Below are 22397 nucleotides of genomic sequence, written 5' to 3'. Positions count from 1 at the left end.
AAGAGCACAACTCTCAAAGCCGATTGGACTAGCCCGACCCCGTGTTTATAACTGTTGTTTGACCTTGAAGATGTAAAAGTAGCGTATATTTGTGTAATCTATGTATTATTTTATACATGTTTTATATAAATAGGATGTAGTTTTAAATTATAAAATGTATTAAACATTTTTTAGATATGTATATCGACTGTAGCGGGCAACATAGTCTGGGAAATGTAGTCCTACACCACAGTGCAGCCGTGGGGATAGTGTTAGAGTAGACAGCGTTAATGCATAGCTATGTTTTAAAGACGACGTATTCATTTTAAAGACCCATTTTAATTATAATACGAAACAAAATGTCCTTTTAAATTAATCGGTAAAGTGTATCGTTGCGTTGTCGTTTCCGGACTACATGTCCCAGAACACACTGCGAGAGCGATGGAAAACTTCCTGTGTACTTCCGTCGTCGGGTCGCAGATTTCGTTGGGATTGTAAGCATAACTGAACAACATCTCCATTGTGATTTATTTTTAGTGAAAGCGGATTTAAATAACATTGACAATTCTGTCTGATTTAAGTTGGGCATGACAAAATACAATGCTCATAATAATCATGTCGTGTGCGCATTAGTCAGTAAACTACGGTAAGATGGGGATACAAGTTCAAACTTGTTAGGAAGTGCATTTTGAAATGATTGTCGTCCTTGAATGAATTCGTGGGGTATTGGTGTTAGAATTACTATTTACGTACGCGGTTAAGGCTACATTTGTTAAATTAAACGCATAATTAGCTAGCTATCTTGAACTGAAAAGCTACTTTATAATTGTCTAACGAATTGTGTGTTGTGCAGGATCAGCTGATCGGTATTTATCTTTCTGCACAGAAGAGCTCTCCCCTTATTAATCCGACATGGATGGCAGATGTTACGGCTGTGCGTCTAAATTCACCCGCTTCAAAAAGGAGGTTTGCATTTGCATTTTATGTATAGAAAGGAGGACATGTACACCACTTTGCAGCTGTATTTTGATCCTGTTTTTGATTGTTATGTCTATGTTGCAATCAGCACTATTTCCAATAATGCAAGGGAATGTTATTATTCAGCGTATAACATGTGTGATTAATTTTTCTGGCTGTCACCCCCCACCCCCAAGCTCGGATGTAAGAACTGTGGCAAGTCCCATTGCTCGGGCTGTCTGAACTACACTGCACTGGTGCCCCGCTGCGGTAACACCCAGCAGAAGGTCTGCAAGCAGTGCCACGCCAATCTCACTAGGTAAGCATCGCTCAATGCCACTTTCAATAGACAGACGTCAAACTAATTGAAAATGTCAGTTGCCCATCTTTAAAATAGTTAGTATGTGGATAGGTAAACTGATTCTTGTGTTCTTCATTTTCATTTCCAGCCCAGAAGGAGCCCAGAATAATGCTGCTAAATGGTCTCCCCCAGAGAACTACAAAAAGTGAGTAAACTCCATATTCTCACGCTGGGAACCTGGTGAAATCTTGGTTGCAGGCTTCATCAGATACCAGTGTTTAGCTTAAAGACGCTTAAACATATATGTTCTTTCATTTTTCATGTTTCTGTTTATCTATTTATATGGTATAGACTTTAAGAGTTTAAGAACTATATCTAACTGACATGGGCCAGTTAAGGATATGAAGCAGGTCAATGTGCATTCTCTTTACATGTAATCTACCTTGTCTTGTTGAGAATAATCTGTATTTCTCTGATGTCCTACTGAGCATTTTAAGTAATATTTCAACAGAGTAAGTAATATGTGACAAACGTGCAGAGCTCATTGTAAATGTAAGTGCATGCATGCATTTAAAGTGAGTGCAGAACAGAATTTCTGCAAACTAGATGACATGCAGAGAGTACTTTCAGTTGTGCCAATTCCTGAGGGATGTTTGTTTGTTTTTTGTTTTTTTACATGGCTGCCACTTCAGTTTCCTCTTTTCAAAAGCTCAACATGTCACAAAACAATGCCACCCACTCCCATTCCTTAACATTTCCAGAACAAAAAGAATTTGCCAACATTGGCATTACAGTGCTTCTAAAATATTTGTGATTATGTATAAACAATAAACTCCTACAATCTGAGTTGGCACTGTCTACAGGATTTTGTGACTCCTGGGACAAGATCACAGGCTTTCTTTTGATGGCAAGAAGAAGTGAGAAATTAGTAAAAATGGCATTATTTTTATCCTCAGGAGGGTGGCAGCTCTGGAGGCCCGGCAGAGCCAGCAAGGTTTGGCATCTGGGCCCAGTACAAAGAGCAGTGCCCCAGGACATACTGTGGCCAAAGGACTGAGCAGAGAGGACCAGGCCATTGCAGAGAGGCTGCAGAGACTGAAGGAGGACACTAAACCCAGTCAGTTTTTAAAATTGTATTTCAAAGTAAACCCCAATAAGGCAATGCTTTCTGAAAGCTTTTTGTTGTAATTGTTTGTGTTAACAAGACTTTTAAATGAACGGCCTGGGATTTGAGATCACTGAGCACCTTTGGAGAACTCTTGAGTTTTCCTATTTTCCTGTGATGTACGCGTGCCTGACTCTTGGTATTGTCCGAAATTCAGAATCAATCCCCTCTGAGAAAGAGATAGAGGCCCGGCTGGCAGCTCTGAAGGCCCCTACCCAAACCATCCCCTCTGCCTCGGAGATGGAAGACCGCCTGGCTGCCCTACAGGGACACACCCCACCCTCCCAGGCCTCCAGACCGGTGAGTATGCCAACCCAGCGGAGCTCAAATCAGCAGAGAGACACTTTCCTTTCTGTTGCACCTCTCCAGTGTACCAGAATGTCTGTTGTGGTCAGGTCTCTAGCATTTGTTGCCATCAAAGTCATGACTTTCAGGTACTATGATAAACAAAAACGGCTTAGTTAGCAGTCCACAGTAATCACGTGCTTTGCAGGTCCACCAGCCCCCTGATCACAGAACCCAGACTGAAAAAGCCAACGATCTGATTAGCCAGCTGTCTGAGGAGGTAGCCATCGACAACAGATACGAACCAGACTCAACCTCGCAAGGCGTAACAGGTACACAGAGTCTACAGCAGCCAACAGTCCCAAGGCACTCAAAATTTCAACATCAGCGTCTAACAGAGACATGGTCATGTCTGTCTCATTCCCAGGCACGGACGGCCCTCTAAACAACCTGAACAAGGAGGAGGGTGGGGCGTTGGACGAGAATCTGGATGATCTACAACGGGACGCCAAGCAACTGGAGGCCGAGAAGAGCCGTCTGCTGACAGAAGCCATGGAGGAGCTGAAGAAGGAAAAAGTGGGGCAGGGGCAGGTGCTGCAGATGGCCAAGAGGCTGGCACTCCTCAAGGGACAGGACCCGGACAAAAGTAGGTCACACCTTCCATGACATTGGAATTCACTTTGATTAAACTGGAATTGTGAGCAAGCTGCGGTGGGCCAAGAGAGGACAGAGTCGAGCCGTATGATTGGTCCTGTTTTATTAGAGATCATCGAAAGCATGTATATGATGATTGTCGCTGTCATTATAACATCTGTACGCTTCCTTCTAGTTCACGCAGCATCTTCTCACTGTTTGTGCTCTGTGTCCAAGTCACTGCACAGGATCTAAACCAGTCGGACAGTGAGGAGGAAACGGAGGAAGAGGCAGTGAAAAGGATGTTGAAAAAGGTTTGTCTTATGTGTTTAAATATTTTTCGGACATTCATGCAGCCAAAGATCATGAAAGTGAAAAGAAAAATAGTGCTCATCCTAAATAGAAAGGAAATGAGTCACCAACAGTATCCTGTCATTCGAGTTTGCAGGTCATTTTCGACAGTACTTCGGAGCTAGTGAATGTTCAGTCAGTATGCTTTTAACCACAAGGGAGCACTGCAGAACAAGTTACTCCGGTATAAATAGATGTTGCATGTGTTTGTAAGGCAGAAAATGAATGTAGCGTTGATACTGTATCTAATAAAATCCTCTGTTCTTAATATACCAAAGCAGAAACTGACAAACTCTTGCTGGGCTGATAAAGAAATCTTAAGATAACCTTGGAATATTTATTGATTTCTTTTTCTGGCTGTTTTTGAACATTTGACTAATGCAGTTTACAAGTGATTCAGAAATATGATCAAATATAGAGGTCTGACTTCCATTCACATCTCCCTCCCATTCATACAGATGAGAGGCTTAGACTGTGGTGTTGTTTGACATTTTTATGACTGTGTGTTTATGTATATAATATTAAATTAATATAGTGCACATTTCTTGAAAGATGGGATTGGTTTCTTCAGAGACGGTGATTTATAATTTCATGACATGACAGAGAAGCCCTGTTGTTTTTTCCTCGTACTGTGCTCCTCCGTCACAGCTGTCTGAAGAAGCCGCTTTAGATGAAGCCAGTGGCTACAACATCCCACCTGAACAGAGCGGTCCAATAAATACAGAGAAGCCAGGAGGTTATAAGAAGGTAATCTGGTTTAACAGAATTGAGTCACATATACAACAAATGTTCTTTATTCGATGCACACAAAGGGAGATTCGCTTCCAACTCAATAGTGGCCAAGCAGAACTCAAATGTACTTGTGCATGTGCAAACAACATACTTATATAGTCTTGGTGCAGTTGAAATAGTGACATAATTATGAAACACCTGTAGCTGTAACATCCTCAGATTCAGATCCAGTCTGAGCCGGTTCCTAGTCTAATTTTTTTTAATGCTTTGACCATACTGGTAGATCTTTTCTGGGAGGTTTGGGCAGCAGAAGTAATGCAGGCTGATGTGTTGCAGGTGCCCAGTGCGGTGCCGTCCACAGTGGGTAGAAAGCCCGCTGCCGGGGCCCTGGCCTCGGACTCTGATGAAGAAGAGCTGCCCTGGTGCTCTCTCTGTAACGAAGACGCCACTATACGCTGCCACTCTTGTGATGGGGACCTCTACTGTAAAAGATGCTTCAGGTTTGTGGATTTTTTATAATTGCCGACCCACGATCAATCCAAGCTTATTGAGCAGGAAAGGATTTTTCTCGTTAACAACTGTTCACAGGTTTCAATTCCTACCGATTTGTTTCCCTGGTTGACAACCTTAGTCACAACCACATGTTATGAAATTCCTTTTGCTGCAAGGCGCTTTTAAAAAAATGTATATATATATATTGTAAATGGAACCACAGCTTTGAGTTGGAAAGGTTAAGAGGCAACTTTTCCTTACTATGATCTTTTTACTATGGCAGCAGCTCAGTGTGCACTTGTTTGAACTTTGCAGAAGCACAATAGCCCCAACTCATCAACATATTGTGTCAGAAGTTATTTGCTTAACATTTCTATTTAAGAGAGTCTCCCACAATCGAAAGCATGTTAAAGGGTCAATATTTTACATCAGAGTTCGTGGCATTAAATGTACATCTTTCTAATTCCATGCCTACAGGGAAGGTCACGACGAGTTCGATAGAAAAGAACATCAGACAGACCCTTACCAAGCACCGCAGAAAACGAAAAAGAAGAAGTGAAATGCTGATGTACGGAGTTCCTGTCGGAGACAGTAGCAGCCTTTGTCAAAGACACGAGAGAAAACCCTTGACGTGCTTTGTTTGATTTAGTGCTTTATCATCAGGAATTGATTGGAACTGCACAATAGTTATCTTTGTCTAGCAGAGGAGCAGATCTTATGAAGGCACTTAGTCTTTTATATCAGTAGACTCAAATAAAATAATCTCTTTATTACAGCTTCAAAATCACCCTAGTCACAATCCGTGTTTATACTCCACTGGAAACATTTCAATAAGAGAATAAGCAGAGTTTACTGAGATTGTGACTAGTAACGCAAATAAGTAGTAACTGACACAAACATAATTGATGTAGGGATTGAGTGCATGTGCAGGATTTACTAGAATTTATCCAAGAAATCTAGATTTCTAATTTCTTCAAACAACAATAACTTAATAAGAAAATCTCCTGGGTGTGACCATTTTCATTGTATGAGGAGAGAATGAGGCATCTGATATATTCTTTATCTATTCATAATAACTAGCAGTGTTCAGATTAGTTAAAATTGTATTATGAATGTTTTTATTTGGTGATTTTATGTTTAAATCACATACAGGTACTATTAATGGGGTCTCGGCAGACAATTACATACTGTCAGTGTTGCACTCTTAACTGGAAACTTGAAGATTCAGCTGTGAGCAACTTTAAGTTATTAATTCCTACATTTAGTTACTTCTGGTTATAGAAATAGCAATATCTTTTTAAATATAGCTTCTGACGTGGGCCTATGCCCACGGACGTCTAGCACACTCAAGACTATAAGGCATTACTGTTAGCTTAATTAGACCCTGAGTGCTTGTGAACACCAGTCTCTCCAATTAATCTCACAAGTGACTAATCAAGGTCTTAGTTGCTCCAAAATGACTCATGCTTTTAGCTCTGTGGTCTCTGAACTCACAGCTGGATACGTTAGAAACCCGTATATATAGATATAATGCATAATCTCCCTTTCAGTCCTCTGTTGCCATAAATAAAAATAAGGAAAACATTCTTGAGGAAAAGTACCGTTCTACCTTACATGTTACATTAAGATGTTCCCAACCATGCAAAGGGATTTTTAGTTTTCTGTCCTCTTGAGCTGCATTTGAAGAGCCATTTGTAACCAACAGTGATCTTTGTATGTTGTCCTATAGCAGAGGTACATTGGCTAAAGGTCAAAATATAAGGCTGTGCAGGATGGGTTTTCTTTTCAGACCACTTGGGCAGTCACTGATGTGCCAGATGTCTTATATATAGGTATACACATTTTTATATTTTTATTATTATTATTATTATTATTATTATTATTATTATTATTATTATTATATTTATTATTTCTAATGTGAAGAACTGTACTTTAAAGATTCTGTAAATTCAGTTTCTGTTTTTATGTCCTGTTATTGGTCCATTTTGAAGAAGAGTATAAGGACAGGAAACAGTCCATTTACGATTTAAGTGCTTTATCCACCCCCCACCCCCAACACTTCAGAAGTCAGTTAGAGGACAAAGTCCACTGATAGGCAAATGTATATCATTTCTGAACCGAAAGTTCTCAACACTCCTTAATGGCACTTTAAGAACCTTTTCATGGCCTCTGTATAATCCACACAGACATGGGCAAGTTAGTCATGTTGGATAATATACTATGCACACACACACTTCAGTTCAGTGTCTTACGACGTTATATGTGTATTTCATAATATACCTAATTGGTGAAAATGATTCAATTACAGGTTTAATTCTGGAATGTTTACATTTCCGTTGGTACGCTGTTTGGTTTCCTCCTGTGACAAATATTTGGAGCATCCCTCCCTCTGTCTATCTTTGTTAGCTAATTAAACTTGGCCTGGTGTATTAAATTGCCTAGTTCTACATAATCCCAGGATATTACATGTTTTCTGCACACTTACTTCTTTTGATACTGTATAATCTAGATTGTATTGTAAGGGAGAAATACAATAATTTGTAAATATATTGAAAGGAAAATGCAAACAAAGTAAATTTCCCTTAGCTCTGTATTGTTATTATTATTTTCATCTGAAAGTATTTTTAGCTGTGCAAACATGCAAGTTCTTTTTACAGCTGTTTTAAGGGGAGGAAACAAAAATAAGTCCGTAATTGTATTTGCTGTTACAGGGTTGGCATAGAAACACCTCACATTTCAGTCAGATCTAGATGTTATACAGCACAGATCTAAAACTGCACTACATTGTGGATATAGCTAATAAGAAAGACCATTGTTTTCATTTTGTGAATCAGGTGCGGGTAACTCCTTTCGGTCTTTCTGTGCATCTCATTTGTTGTTCAAAATGATTTAATAAAATTCATTATTAAAGAAAATTATATTAATCCTTGCCTCCACACAATTTAATGAACCTCAAAGTAGGAGAACTTTCATTGTTTGGATTAAATACTCTTGTAAAGTAGTTAATTTCTGATTTCCCTCCCTTGTGTAACTACCTCACCAGTCAAAAAAATACCTGCATAATAAAGTGCCCTTTTTCTATCTTAAATAATAGTTAGTCCATATGGATTAGTAATGTTTCTTTATCCTGCAGGCCAACAACAACAAAAAATGTTGATCACATTAAGTCTGTGTTCTTCATCAGTAGCTGAGTCAGTCTTTGGGACGGGTCAAAAGGAGGAGGTGTGAAGTGCAGAGGCGTTCACAAAAGAGTGCCGAGAAGCTCTTCTTGCCACCTGGGCATCGTGAAGCAGCATGGAGACATTGTCATTGGGGGCTCTGGCATCAGAAAGTGTTGCCAACACAGAGCATCACTGAGTATGGGAAGGCAGGCAAGAATTGAACCATATACACAGAAATTTTAGTTATTTGTTCTAGTTCTAATTTTGAAAGGGGGGATTTAACATGATTTCAAATCAAGCATTTACAATTTAAAGAGCTGGTTTCAGAGTCCCATATAAACTCTAGTCTTGGGACTGATTTCCTTGTGTTATTTCAGGTAGGGTGGGTGAAAATATCTGATTTTCTGTGTCGAAATAAAGTGAGTTTATTTCTGTATGGTACTTCAGTAGAGCAGCATGGCAGCCATGGCCAGGGAAGTATGGACCCTAACATGCAGCTGGGACACAACATAATGCCACATATGTCTCCAGTTTTTATTGTTCATTTCTCCACCATAAGCCATCTTCAACATCGTTTTAGAATTTGGCAGCAAGTCCAACCGGCCTCGCCATTCCAGGACCTCCACATCACGCTTCTTCACAGGCAGGATTAGCACAACCGATGACTTTACGCACAAACTTTGAACATGGTTTCCACCACCTAGTAATTAAGTTTGTGATTATCTGGTAGATTTGGACCTAGGCTTGAAGTCTGTTTAAATTAAATTTGGTCACAAACTAGTTTATAGTTATGTTATCTGTTCTATTAAAAAAGAAATCACTTAAAATCAATAAGGGCATTTAAATGTAAACTACTTTTAATATAGTTCAGCGTGGAATATAATGAGTCATGGGTCAATAGACTATAAAGCAAACTGAATATTATGAGTTGTTTACTTCAATCACCTAACAGAAGACTTTGAGAAGCCTTCATCTTTCTTAGAAAGTAGGCCACTTTTGAAGATTATTTTTGTATGTGCAATTCACATACAACTTTGTGACTGGATGTAGGTAATTTCTTTCCAGAATCCAAATGATTAAATACAGCCTTTTAAAAAAAGCTTAACCATGATTTGACCTAATAATAGTGACTGATACAGAATTAGATTTGAGGCTTTTATTTCTGGTGATGGTTAGGACAGTTATATTTAATATCAGGTGATTGCACAGCAGAAATTAATTACTTCTCTGAGTTTTTATTTGTGAGAACTCTCAGAAAACTGAAGAATAAGAAAACCTCCCAAAGTGAGTGAATCACTGTTTTTTTCAATCACGAGCCACTGAAATTATAAACCAAAATGACATTTACTATTTGATTATTTAGCCAAACCTGTAATTATTCTGACTTTTCGTTGTCCTAATGGATGACAAATGTTTGAATAAGGGTGCATGACAAGACGTGTTATTTTCCGTGACAGGACCCAAGCATTGTAATACAATATTTTTAATTTCAGCCTCCTTGTTCATTATGAATAGAAAACATGTGCCAGCGGTTAGGCTGTGCATCATTACACACCCTAATTACCAAATCACAATATGTCTGTTGAAGCTCAGGTGTACAGAAGCTCCTCTGCAGTGTCCTTCTCAAAACTGTCCTTGGCTAGCTATCCCATTGTGACCCTTATTGGAAGAAAAGACAGAAGGCCAGGCTTTATATGATCTGTCCAGAGCTGTCCCAGAGTGCTAGAGCACTAACAGAGGCTGAAAACAAATCATAATTTCAGGATTAAAAAAATAAAATAATTAAGAATAAAGAACAAAACTCGTAAATCGATTTTTTTTTCATATCGTACTTCATGACTGTGAGTGCAAAACATTGACTTTCTGGAACTGTGGTTGGTCCTTCTTAATGTTTTCAAGTTCACGTTGGAAAAGTAACTCAAATCGAGAGTCCTTTCATGTCCTGCCAATTGCTGTGTACCGATCTTTCACAGATTTGAGCTACCCTCAAGTAAATTGCTGATTTGGACATTACTGTTTTACGGGTTCTTCTCCACAAAGTGTCCATTCATCAATGCAGTCCTGTTCTTGCCACCGATTCCATGTCCATGAGTGCCTGAGTGTCGACACAATCATGCACAATAAAATGTGAGCGTTCTGAACTCTGGTTCCAGTTTGAATGTTATATAACCTGAACCAAAGGGATGGAGAAGAACACAGCCACCTGGGGCACACTGAAAAGGCTCCAAAATAGTTAATGGATCCACAGGCTGCATTTTCTACTCCTTTTAAAAGCTGTTCTACAGAAAGGAAACACAAGCGTGGAGGCATTTGTGTACAGTGTCGGTATTATTTGTCTTGTACAGGGACTGAAAACAGCCACGATTGCCCCTGGGAATAAGTCCATAGAAATTATTCACGCAATGAACATTGAACCAGGACATGCTTCTAGAGTCCTTGCAGTTCAGTTAGATAATCGCACCAACCAAAAACAAACACGGCAAGGTAAGGGCTATCTGTTTAACGAGCTCACAAGAGTTCACTCATTGTCATTTATATTTGGTTCAAAAGTACGTTGGCTTATTGCAAAACACAATGGGTGTGAAAATGTAAACACAATTCAATATATAAGTAGAGCTATAATCAGAATTGTATGTATATTCTCTGAATGAGCACCGCGTTGGGCATGAAATGATCTAAACACTTTTTACCTTTGAAGAGAAGAAAAATGCAAGAATGTGTGTTGTGTTGCATTCAGTGGATTTTAGGAGGTGCAACAACTAAACAGTGACTTATTGTAAGTCTTTACAACCAGCATAATGACTGACCCACATGGTTTTATACTTCTTTTTGCCTTGTTTGCTGAATAACTAAACAAGAGGTGACCGGCACTACCACCCTCCGCTGTCTGAAAGCAGCGCTGACCGAATCTGATGCACACAGAGCCCAGCTTGTTTTCATATCTTGCAGGAATCTTCCCATCCTAACCAGAAATCCTTATTCAGGATTTCTCTTGTACCAAAAGTCTTAAGGGACAGGCATATATATATATATATATATATATATATATATATATATACACATACATTTATGCCTGTCCATTCAGACTTTACTGGGTCAGATTCACTGGGTTTAGATATATATGTATCTAAACCCAGTGAATCTGACCCATCTTCCATAACTTCTAAAATCCTGTCTTTTTGTGGTGAAGACCAGAGATTTAGTCAGGGAATGTGAATCTTATTTCTTGTGCTGAAAAACATGTCTGAGATGGGTCCTAAAGTAGGTGGTTGCATTTGTCACAGTAGGGAGTGTCAGTTACCCTGTTGGCCAAACTCTGGAGATTACATCTAATTCTATTTTGGAAACTTTATTGTTTCTGCCTCCGTTGTGTCTCAGTATATAAGCTGTATTGGCCCCGGTCATTTTTGTGTTGCCAAGTAACTGGATCATGGTCTCTAGTGTTTTTTTTACTAACAAGATCAGACTCTATTTGGAATAGATGAGTGTTGATCTATGTCCAGAAATTCAAAAGACTAATAGTAAAAGAACATTTACTGTTTGTACTGACTATTAATGTGTATACAGACAACTGTAGCCAACCTCAAGCTGAATTTTTAATCAAGCACTGAAGGGGTAATTTCTATAATCATTGCTTTTCTAAATATGCATAATCATGACTTTTCTTCTGTGAGTTGAATTCATGTGCAAGAAGCCCACTGTCATTTTATTTCTTTGTTTGGTACGTATTTGTAATTGCCAGATTTAACTGAAATCCCCCCAATTCGATGGGAATAAGACCTTGAAACCTAGTGCTGAGCAGCTCACTCAACTTGGGGCGAGATAGGAGTTTCTAGTTTACATGTAAACAAGATGGTAGAAAATATGGAAATGAAAATAGAAGAGAGTGTGAGGGATGTAAATAGATTGTAGAAAGAGCTAGAGAAGAGTGTTTTGCGATGCACAAATGTAATGGGACCGGAAGTGACACTCTCAGTGTTTGGTGCTGGAAGTTGTTGTTTGTTGATGAATCAAGGAAGGCACACACAACCAGGAGGGCTGTAGTCACAGCCGATGGTCAGGTGGTGTGAAAGGGACAGTTACCTGTTAATTCATCAGCATAGGAACCTGAGCTATGGACGTTCTATTGACATAAATGCCTTAGAAGAAGTGAAAGGAAAGTGAGCGAGAAAAATATGTCGATTGAATTGAATTAATTTGATTTTCACTCCAATTAAGAACAAAAAACAATATATAAAAGAAAATTACACCAGCTGTTGTTCAAAAATAATATACAGCTAGGATTAGTTGAATGATGGCTTATGGTTATTTGAAGTTATAAAGAAAAAAAGAAAAAAACATAATTTAATAGCCTGATTGTGCATGTGGGTGTTATCGAGAACTGGATGCTGCATTTATTATGGTTGAAAATAAATAATAAATAAATACAACTTATAACGTATCCTTAGACTGTTGGCAAAAGTGTGCCTTTATGATTTTTAATGTAACATTCATTTCAATACATTCGTTGTTCTATTTCAGTCACCTGTGAAAGTAACTATATTCAATTTGTTTCACTTTCGCACAACCAAAGCAAAAATACTGTTTATAGTTGTTATTGGAGAGTATGAGGACGTACTAGCCTACATAACACTTGTATTAATGTATTAATAGAAGGTTGCAAATACTGATACTGATAGTTTATCTGTGCCACAAATTAGGTTGCTGATAGGTTGCCCAGTTTGACTCCCAGGCACAGATAAGAGCTTTAGTGGATTCCCGAAAATGATTCTTGGCCTGCACTCCACTTGTCTCAGGCATTTCAAATCCCAGCTTTTTATTATTGAGGACAATCAAAAAATGTGCATGACCCATAATTACCATCACATGCAAAAATACATCATAATTTAAATATAATTTCACAAAGCAAAGTTTGGCTCAGGGTGCATATTTATTACTGCTATCATGACAAGAAAGTGATTAGGTGGCACATTTTATCAAAGCACTGAGTTAATTACCAGTTTAGTAGGGGTTCAAAGGGCCTGCAGTCAGTGTGAAAGTAGTTATATGCTAGACATGCTATGACGTACTTTCATTAAGTTTAGAGCAAGAAAATAAAAGTAATGCAAATTTGGTAAAGAGAGAAGGGAAAGAATAGAAACATCTGAAAGACTTATTATGTACCATACCCACTTTTTGCGTATGCTAAGCAACTTCCTGTACTATAATTAGGGCTCTTCAGAGCAATAATTGAATGCTATTTCTCGCAAATTACCTTCTGTGTAATGAACATCCTCTTGGAAGATAATCTGCCAGAGTTGCAAATAACGACCCAAGTGTAAATGCTGAATGAAAATCATCTCTAGCACATAAAATAAGGCTATAAAAACAATTATGAACCTAAATAATAAAGAGCTAGCTTGCCTGTGGCTTTTTTCAATTGACTTTTCTTCTGATTTCCTCTGTTCATTACAAACCACTGAAACTCACACAGAATGGACTGTTATAAGAACATAGAAATACAATAAAAAGCACAACTGTCCCCTACTCACGAAAGACATTGTGTATTTAATAAGCCAAAAATGGTCAACTTGTTTTTCTTTCTTTTAATTCACAAAAAAACAACAACAAATAAACACATTGCATCATTTATACGCCCAAAGATTCCAAAAAGTCAAAATGTCCATAAATAGTTTTCAGAAACAGTCCAGAAGGCCTTCTCCGTTGAGATTGACATTGACCCATGTGTGTACAGAGAAGGACCCCACCATCCTGACATTAGTTCTGTTAAGAACATGTAGACAGTACATAAAAACATCCAGACGACCAGAAATGGTAACGTCACATTTTCACAATCCTCCAGTTCCTCGCTGCTCATTTCCTCTGGGGCACTGACATCTTCCGAAGCCCCTTAATTCGATACAACAGTCCATTGATAAAGTCCTTGTGATGGGGGGGGGAAAGGTGAAATCTGTAGTTTAGGTTCAATCTTCATGCACTGTAATAGGTACAAAGCTAATTTTGCTGTTGACCGTTCCTCCCATAATGCTTTGGTTGTTTGTTTCTGTTTTGCTTGCTTCTACAGTGGCTTTTTCACAGGCACATGTTTTTACTTTTCTAGAGCTGACAAAGTACCAAACACACAAGTAGAAACTGTGGTCAAATTTAGTTGTCTTGGTTAAAATAATGGTTGAAACTAAGTGTTGAATGCAACTCTTTTTGTTTGTCACCGATCATCAGGAATGAATGTAACTAATTTCCGCGTATACATTAAGCCATAAGTGTATGGTATAGACAGCTGCTCTGAGAAGACTTGTAATTAGGGCTGACGTAAATTACTATTACTAGTGTTGCACTTCCTCTAAATCCACTAATTTAAAAGACATTGATAGTTTAAACCCACAAGGATGAATTACTGACTTAATAATATATATTTTTAACAAGTTTTTGGTACTTGTTAAATTATTATAATATAACAACATTTTATTCTTGTTTTCAGTTTTAGTCCCAGAGGCCTACATTAATTTTTCTTACCTCTTTCGGCTTGCCACATTCCTGTAAAAGTTCCTGTAAACAAAGCAGGACAATATTTTGTTTAATATTCACTTCTGAATAATATGAGATTCAGAGTAAAAGGCTTTTCTGTGCTTCAGGTCTTCCTTATTTTAACCTTTGGTAAATATACTGTCAGAGTACATGCCTGTAAAAAACATTTTTGACATCTGTCTCCATTTCTACAAATATTGTATCTTATAAAACTCACATAGATGACTTAGATATATGTGGAATGTAGCATAAAATGAGAAAGCAGTCTTGAGAAATCTTGGTATCTTGTAGGCATCCTTATGTGGGCTTTATGAAAGGGTAAGTGGGAGGGGAAAAAGACCTCTCATTGCCCACCTGGAGTTTTGATCGCTGTTGCTCATCTTTAAGTTCGAGTAGTTCATCGATATCAATTTCTAGCTCGGGAATATCCTCTTCCTAGATATGAGAGAGGAAATAATGTCGTCACATACTGGCATTGCTTGACCCACATGTTTAAACACAATCACACGCACTGGGAAAGTTGTTCTCAAAGGTTAATGTTGTTGTTGTATACATTCACAACATGACAATATATATTTGGCACTGTATATTTTGTTTGTTATAGGTTTCTTTAAGTAATAAAGTACACAATAACTACACTAATATGCTACTAATAAACTGCCATTATTTAGAGGAAATATTCCTACAGAAGTTACCAAATACTATAAATGGAAAAAATCTATTGAATTATAGAACAACTACAATTACATTTACTGTTCTTTTGGCACAGTTTTGCTTTGGTACTTGAAAGTGAGAAAAGAAATGTAGAAAGGGCAAAGATCCATGACTGACAGGTTTTCCATCTTGAAATTCATAAAATAATTAGGGGGGGCGGAGGTTTTAACTTATTTGCATTTATTTACTTTAAAGTAGAGTATAAAAATGCCTTTTACAGCTCCCCCATTTGTTCCTCTTGTTGTCACATTAAATACTCCAAGCTTTAATTTAGAAACGATATAATTTGTACATCTGTTGAATGAAAGATGCAGACCAGAAAAACAGGTGCCGTTTATTTTCCTCGGGGCTCTAACTTAGCCTACAATTTGAATGATTTTGATCGAAATGTAATCGGATTCGATGAGACATCATTTCCTTTGTTAATTAGTGGCATTTACAACCTGTTCTGCTGGTTTTGAGTCATCAATGATGTCTGCATGCTATGGCTTTCGATTTGCCTTTAATGTGGTTTGAGTCTATAGAGTTGTTTTATTTTTCTTCCTCCAAAATAGGTTTCCAAAGCTGCACAATAGCTGTAGTGTTTGCTGAGCTTGAATCTAAGTAGGTGAAGTATATGACTGTAAGACAGACACTAAACAAATGGGATGCCCATACAATTTAGCTGGTGTCCGGGAATTAGGCTGGAAAAGGGTTTCAATTAGTCTCTAGACTCTAACAGGGCACTTATGCCCAGGATAAGGATGTGGGTTTGTGAACAAGGCTCTCTCTCATTACTGGACCATCAGACTTAATGTTGGTATGATAATAAAGGAAGGAGTGGGAACCCAGAGAATAATTAAGAAAAACATTCTAGTTGGCTGAGGTTCAAAAAGTCATTTTTATGTTCTGTATGTAGATTTCTAAATATTATTATTGACGAAACAGCAAGAGGAAAGTGACATCTTATTTTTAATATTATAATAATTATAATACTAAGGTAAAATTAAAAGGCAACAACATCAGGAAGATCAATACAAATCTTACCGCGACTGAAAATATTGTTTCTGCAAGGAAGTACATTATCAGTCTGATTCTAAATGCTATACACGGGTCTATATCAGTGGGACATACAGTGACTCTAAATCTGAAAACCGAGGTCTCCATAAAAAGCCCAGACACATTATGTATTATATTTCATATTTCACATATTATATATCATATTTTAGTCTTTTGTTTTTCCTCTCTAATGCTATTTGGCCTGACAGTACTACAGAAGTGGATTTCTGTTGCAAAGATTGTCTGAAAAGGTGATTCCCCAGGCAAAATCCCATACGAACCCTTGCTCTGAGATATGCAGCCATGGTAACAAAGTCTCTAGGCTTTGTGCTCCTGTTCTCTGCAGACCTCCATTTTATTAAACATTTTAAATTGACGTTGCACTGAACCAGATTAGTTTGTTTGTCATTTGTAAAGGGGTCATTTTTTTAAGTTGGATCTCAATTAAAAGAAGATTGCTTTTCAGAAGTTGCTCCGTGACTAATCCGCTTTTATTTTGCTTTGTTTTTCCCCAAAGACCATGAGAAAGGGCATCTTTGGAATAGTTCCAACCTCCAATAATGGATGAAACCCTAATGAGAGGGTTTTTTTCCATTACGCACAATTTTCTGGGTGAACAGGTTGCAAGCACACCGAGGAGAAGGACTTGCTACACGACCCAAGCAACTCATACATACCCTAGACTATTACCCCCCATTCACATTTGCTGTGGTAGATAAAAGAGAGGAGCCCTGTTTTCTTCCCTGAATGGCAGAATTACATGTTTATGCTTCCAAATATAGGGCCCCATTCCCTCAGCCATGCTTGTCCAGTTCACAATTGCTTTCTGTGTCAATGAAATCCTCACCTGAAAACTCCCAAAGAGAATAAACAAGAAATGTATGCCAAAACAAACTTTTTGGTAAAGGGACTTGTTGATATGGCTTAGTTGTATTCATTTGAATTGTAATTAATTGTGGTGGAATGACTAGTCAACCAATGTCTGTTAATTAAATTATATTTGAGACTACTGCATGCTACAGTATAATGCATAATGCAAGTATTTTGCCTTTATGGTTGCCATGAACATATTAATTGATAAAATGCATTGATTAATTTGCAATTGTCATTTTTTTAAATTAAATAAGAATCTAGGGGTTGTCAAACACTCAAATTTGAAACACTTTCTCGCTGCTTTGTTGTAAATGGCAATATAACAATTTCTGAAGATATTCACACACTGGCTGTGTAACAGCATGTCAGCCTCAGGAAAGATGTCTAAATTAGAAATGTTCTTAAATAATTCAGCAATTCCTCCCCAAGTAAGAGTCAGTGTTTCTCAGTGTAAGCTTCTTAATAATAATGTTTGCCATTTAAATTAAGCACATAATATGCTATGACATTATCCACCCTTCACAACTGCTGTTTTCCATTTTCCATTGTGCTGTTATGATACTGATATCATTGTCCTATATTTACAAGGTGATTAGATGCACCTCGTATTTTCCAGTTTTCCAGTTTCATTCCAACCGGACATCAGGGTTACTGGATATGTCTGTCAACTCAAGTGTGCAATTGTTTGTTTTTTTACAGCAGGCTTTCTGATCACAACCTTGGATAGAGGGAAAAGTGGCTAGATTTTTATTGCAGATATGATTCATTTTAAACCACCCTTCCAAGCTGAATAACTGCATGAGACAAGTCATAAATACTCAGATTCTTAGCATTACAAATGTTGTTGTTTTTTTAACGGTTAGATGTGATCAGTTGGTCTGATACACTTTACTGATAATGTTACAGAGTCAGTTTGTATTCAGATTCACAAGGTGCAATGGCATTTTTTAAACAAACAATTGTGTGATTAGTGACTCCATATTGTTTTGATGATTCATCTCAAAGACTGTGCCTCACGTGCACTGGGTATGCTTTGACACATAATCACATAGTCTGGATCCTTTGGGGAATAAGTATGTCATATTATGGTTGCATTTCATGCTATTTTTAGAAATTCACATACTCTACTCGGATAAAAAATATGCATAATTATTACAGACAGGGTTTGTTTAAAAAACAGTTGACATGATGCATGCTCTCAACTGCTTCTTTGCTGACCTGCAAAGTAGTGGTGTGTGTGCCTAATGAGTCCTAATTAACCCAAACAAAGAAATCCATAATGTGTTTCTGTTCACCTCTCTCATCTAAGGCAATAATAGTAGAATAGATTGTGGCTGTATTGTGGTTATAAACATACAGAACAATATGGAATGATATGCACAATTACACATTTCTGAAGTAGTTTATTAACAATTTGTCCTTCATCAAGTTTATACTCGTGTTGAGATGAAAGCACATAGCACTTAGTCTGTGCAGTCCGAATCAATTTAATGTGCAGATCACTGCTATTCTGGACAACAGCCTTTGTTAACTGAAGATCTTGACTGCATGCCACACACCCACTCTCCTGTCACCCACACAGCCAGTGGAATGAGATCCAGTTGAACACAGCCTGTATCCTTACATTGTTTGTTGCCCTTTTGGCTTTGCTCTTGAACTATTAGATGTACACTGACGCAGTTATTGTGTTGCCTGATTGTGCCTTTTCTTTCTTAACACTGGCTCCTCTGCTCACCAAATGGACCGAGGCCAAACTGGTAGCAAGTCTTCTAAAGAAAGCATCTATTTTCCGAGAGAAAGTCCTTTTCTTTCCTGACCGTTTGCTGCTATTAAAGAATGTTATCTGGAAAGCAGGTGGTGACTTTCCGTTTTGAGTTGTAGGTATTTTAAGGTCAAACTAAATTTGGGGACATTGTCTAATCTGCCAACATGCAAGGTGCAGATCTAAAACTTGTAAACAGTTAAAGACTAAAGAACGATGCCCACCCAGTCCTTTTAATAAAACAATTAGTGCAGGGCATTGTTCATAGTTGAATTATTTTAGGAAACATTACATTAAAGTGTTCGCATACTGAGACCCACCTGCATGCAACGAGAACACCAACTTTGGCTGCACAGCTGCAGGTAGAATTCATCTCGATTGTAACTCTCTTATTTTCTTATGCAAACTATGACTTCAAACTCAACACAGAAGCCAGAACCAAATTAGGGACTGAGAACAGGTGCCACTTCTTGACTTGGGTGATGGGTATAGTGGAACAGTGCCATGTTATGTACGCATTCCAGATGGACCCAACGAAAAATAGGATGAGCAATATTGACCAAACAACCTCCTCTCACCTATAACTTCTCTCATGTACTAGTTAACAGTTGCAAGCTTCCCAAGAGGCTCGGCTGCAAACGAACACAGCACACATTTAATTGGATTTCACAAACAGATACAAAGGCCTCGATACATTTAGTAATGGGATTCTACATCTTCGTTTGCGGAATCAATTATGCAAACACACTTTGAATCTTTACGTTCTCGGGTGCTGCCCTTTTTGTAAGTAGTTCCTTCTGACAGCCCCCCGTGGAGTTCAATACAGCAACCCCATCGAGTCGTTAATTTGGGCCTATAGACTACAGGCGGCACACCGAATAATCTGATTTACCCCCTGTTGGCATTTATTATTGCTAGGGTGGGTACAGTGAAGCACTTTAAAACTGATGTTTTTCATATGTGTCATAAATAGTTCAATCAAAAAGATTGCTGCTCTTCCAAGGGGAAAATAATAAATAAAAAAAAACAGAAAAATATTCCGGGAATAGAGTTTTTCTTTCAATATCTTCTCTTCCTCTCTCAGCTAATAAAGACAAATGTTCAGGGGGAAATAAGGAGCACATTGCTTTGAGAGAAAATTAACTCAGTGGTCGTATTTGCTTCCATGTACTGATTGGACCCATTGTAAATGTCTTCTCTAAGAACAAACCTTCAATTTCAATGCATTTTCTTGATTGATAGGGTTTATATTCATTAGCTCTTCTACAAGCACAAGATATATAAATAGACACCTAGCACATTCTTTTACAGTACGGCCAGTCCATTTTATTGTTGATGTGAATAACACCAATATTTCCCATTTTTGCGACTGTTCCAAATCCCAGCTTTTACTTTCTTTATGCTCACACTTTAAAATAAGGTAGTGTTATTCCTCATGAATTAATATATGAATACCACAGGATAAACACATGAATATGTCACGTGCTGCATCTGAGTTCTGATGTTAATCACATGTGTAACCAGGTTAGGGTTAGGGTTAAGGTTCTCAACATCAGAACTCAGATGATATTCATTAGGAATTGATGTTTTAATCCTGTCGTATTCATACATTAATTCACGAGGAATCACATCACCTTATTATAAAGTGTTACCAGTTATATAAATGTTTTTGTTGCTGTTTTTCTGTAGAGCTGTAACCTCTTATAATCTCCACATGTAAATCACCTAGGATAAATGCATTGGCTAAATTACATAATAATAATAGTGTAATGTATCCACCTGAGTAAAACATCCATAATATATCAAGAATTCTACTAACATGGGATTTTCTCACCAATTTTCTTTCTCTGAACCCCTCAATAAAACAATCTTTTGTCCTGTCACAGTACATAGATGAGCTTAATTAGAGACCACGTTTTTATTTAAGAAACTAGGGGTGCTAATCTTGATGAATGTATAAAACACACTTTAAATCCCATGCTGTTCCCATTTTCCCCCACACACGAGCACCGAGTCGTAACCCACAGCTGTTTACACGATAGAAACCAACACGATCAACATTCAAGAGATACGTCTATGCACGTCTATGAAATGTAGTCGTGATGTTTCCCAAGACTTGGAAACACTTTAAAGTGATAAAATCACGCCCACTTGCACTGGAACAGTTTACAATTGATGGTGGGTATAAATGTATATTTCTCTGTCATTTATACATTCACAGATAATATGAATACTGTAAACAAACTGCCAAATTAGAATGAAATTGTTTTATAGACAATCAGAAAAGAACCTCTCTGCTTTTTAGTTGTTGGCTGTAAGCAGGTCCATTTCAGAAAGACTAAACTGCCTACTCAAACTACTTAGTAAGCAATGGCCATAGAGCTAGAATGCAAAGTATGTCAGAGAAACGAACAAGGCACGCAACTTTCCAGTCCCTTCAGCTCTGCCAACACACTCTTTTCGTTTAATTATTGACACAGCACCCAGCCACAAATTAAAGTCCTCTGAGCAGGTTGGCGTATCAGCAGAAATCCCTCTTGAGTGTGCTCTTTTAGCATGGCCACAAAAACTCATTAAAATAAAGAAACAAATGCCTGGTCTGCCTTACCTCACAGTCATAGAGAAGGTGTAACTGCCCATCGATCCACTCCTCAATGTCTAGCCTCCTCTGCAGGTCCTTGCGATTGTACTTGACTGTCAGCTTGCCCAGTTTGCGATGGGGGGCTTCTGCTTCCACCTTGTCTGGGGTTTGGAAGAGTACCCTTGGCTGGGTGCTGGGCTCTGCTGCCATGCCTGCCTCGGCCTCGGGAATCAGCTGAGGGAACTCTGCTAGCCTTCTCTCACTCTTTCTCTCCCTCTGTTGTTTTCTCTCCTTGTTCTCTTTGGCGGATGGTAATAAAAGCTGCCTATGTGGTGCGTGCGTGTGTGTGTGTGTTTGGGAGAATTAGAGAGAGAGAGAGAGAGGGAAACAGAAGGCAATCAGGAAGCTACTGTAATTCAAGAGAGGGAGAGAAAGAGACAGAGAGAGAGAGAGAGAGAGAGAGAGAGAGAGAGAAAGAGAGAGAGAGGGAGGGAGGGACATAGGGAGGGAGACAGAAAAGTCATGCTTCTTGCACACATATTCCAGTTCTAGTTAGGAAGGCGGCCAAGAAAGGAGAGAAAAGTAGTGAGTTTAATCACTTTGGCAACACTCCCAACTTTGGGTCACAGCTTACCTGTGTTTAGGAGGGGTTGGTTAAGAAGAATGCAGATAAGAGGTCTATAATAGGTCTAGGATGATGGATTGCATGTTTATCATATTGATTGGGACAGTAGCTTTCTGGGTATACATGCTTTCCCCTCAAAAAATGTTTTAGTTTCATTTAATGCATCCTAATGCAACCCAAGAAATTACCTGACAGGTGTGACTGAGGCTGAAAATGCAAATCT

General features: G+C 38.2%; 2 protein-coding genes across 8 annotated transcripts; one reads left to right on the top strand and one right to left on the bottom strand.

The window, feature by feature from the left end:
* The first annotated feature begins 425 nt into the window (after positions 1–425).
* On the top strand, positions 426–7819 carry zfyve19 (zinc finger, FYVE domain containing 19). 6 transcript variants are annotated; one of them, XM_066694378.1, is made up of 12 exons: positions 426–473; positions 866–945; positions 1134–1255; positions 1386–1442; positions 2194–2354; positions 2560–2702; positions 2896–3019; positions 3115–3333; positions 3558–3634; positions 4320–4418; positions 4740–4903; positions 5373–7819. In XM_066694378.1, the coding sequence occupies exons 2-12, from the start codon at positions 892–894 to the stop codon at positions 5452–5454; spliced, it is 1302 nt and encodes a 433-aa protein (XP_066550475.1). In that variant the 5' UTR covers positions 426–473; positions 866–891; the 3' UTR covers positions 5455–7819. The 6 variants fall into 6 exon arrangements, with proteins under 6 accessions (XP_066550475.1, XP_066550473.1, XP_066550476.1 ...); XM_066694376.1 differs by having other exon boundaries at positions 439–473; positions 833–945; XM_066694379.1 differs by having other exon boundaries at positions 443–473; positions 869–945.
* Positions 7820–13626: 5807 nt separating this feature from the next.
* On the bottom strand, positions 13627–22003 carry ppp1r14d (protein phosphatase 1 regulatory inhibitor subunit 14D). 2 transcript variants are annotated; one of them, XM_066694651.1, is made up of 4 exons: positions 21577–22001; positions 14936–15016; positions 14570–14602; positions 13627–13978 (listed from the first exon to the last, which is right to left on the bottom strand). In XM_066694651.1, the coding sequence occupies exons 1-4, from the start codon at positions 21757–21759 to the stop codon at positions 13910–13912; spliced, it is 366 nt and encodes a 121-aa protein (XP_066550748.1). In that variant the 5' UTR covers positions 21760–22001; the 3' UTR covers positions 13627–13909. The 2 variants fall into 2 exon arrangements, with proteins under 2 accessions (XP_066550748.1, XP_066550749.1); XM_066694652.1 differs by lacking the exon at positions 13627–13978 and adding an exon at positions 13985–14158 and having other exon boundaries at positions 21577–22003.
* Between the last annotated feature and the right edge of the window lie 394 nt (positions 22004–22397).

This window comes from Amia ocellicauda, chromosome 21, assembly GCF_036373705.1.
Source record: "Amia ocellicauda isolate fAmiCal2 chromosome 21, fAmiCal2.hap1, whole genome shotgun sequence".
NCBI lineage: Eukaryota > Metazoa > Chordata > Actinopteri > Amiiformes > Amiidae > Amia > Amia ocellicauda.
The sequence above is the reverse complement of the archived record's forward strand: the minus strand, read 5'-3'. Positions and strand labels throughout refer to the sequence as shown.

What these genes read in the sequence shown, in the direction of transcription:
- zfyve19 (XM_066694378.1), top strand. Translation starts at nt 892, where the DNA reads ATGGATGGCAGATGTTACGGCTGTGCGTCTAAATTCACCCGCTTCAAA. An exon ending in GAAGGAGGACACTAAACCCA is followed by an intron (nt 2,355 to 2,559) that starts GTCAGTTTTTAA and finishes TCCGAAATTCAG; the next exon opens with AATCAATCCCCTCTGAGAAA. An exon ending in AACCTCGCAAGGCGTAACAG is followed by an intron (nt 3,020 to 3,114) that starts GTACACAGAGTC and finishes TCTCATTCCCAG; the next exon opens with GCACGGACGGCCCTCTAAAC.
- ppp1r14d (XM_066694651.1), bottom strand. Translation starts at nt 21,759, where the DNA reads ATGGCAGCAGAGCCCAGCACCCAGCCAAGGGTACTCTTCCAAACCCCA. An exon ending in ACCTTCTCTATGACTGTGAG is followed by an intron (nt 15,017 to 21,576) that starts GTAAGGCAGACC and finishes TCTCATATCTAG; the next exon opens with GAAGAGGATATTCCCGAGCT. An exon ending in AATGTGGCAAGCCGAAAGAG is followed by an intron (nt 13,979 to 14,569) that starts GTAAGAAAAATT and finishes CCCCATCACAAG; the next exon opens with GACTTTATCAATGGACTGTT.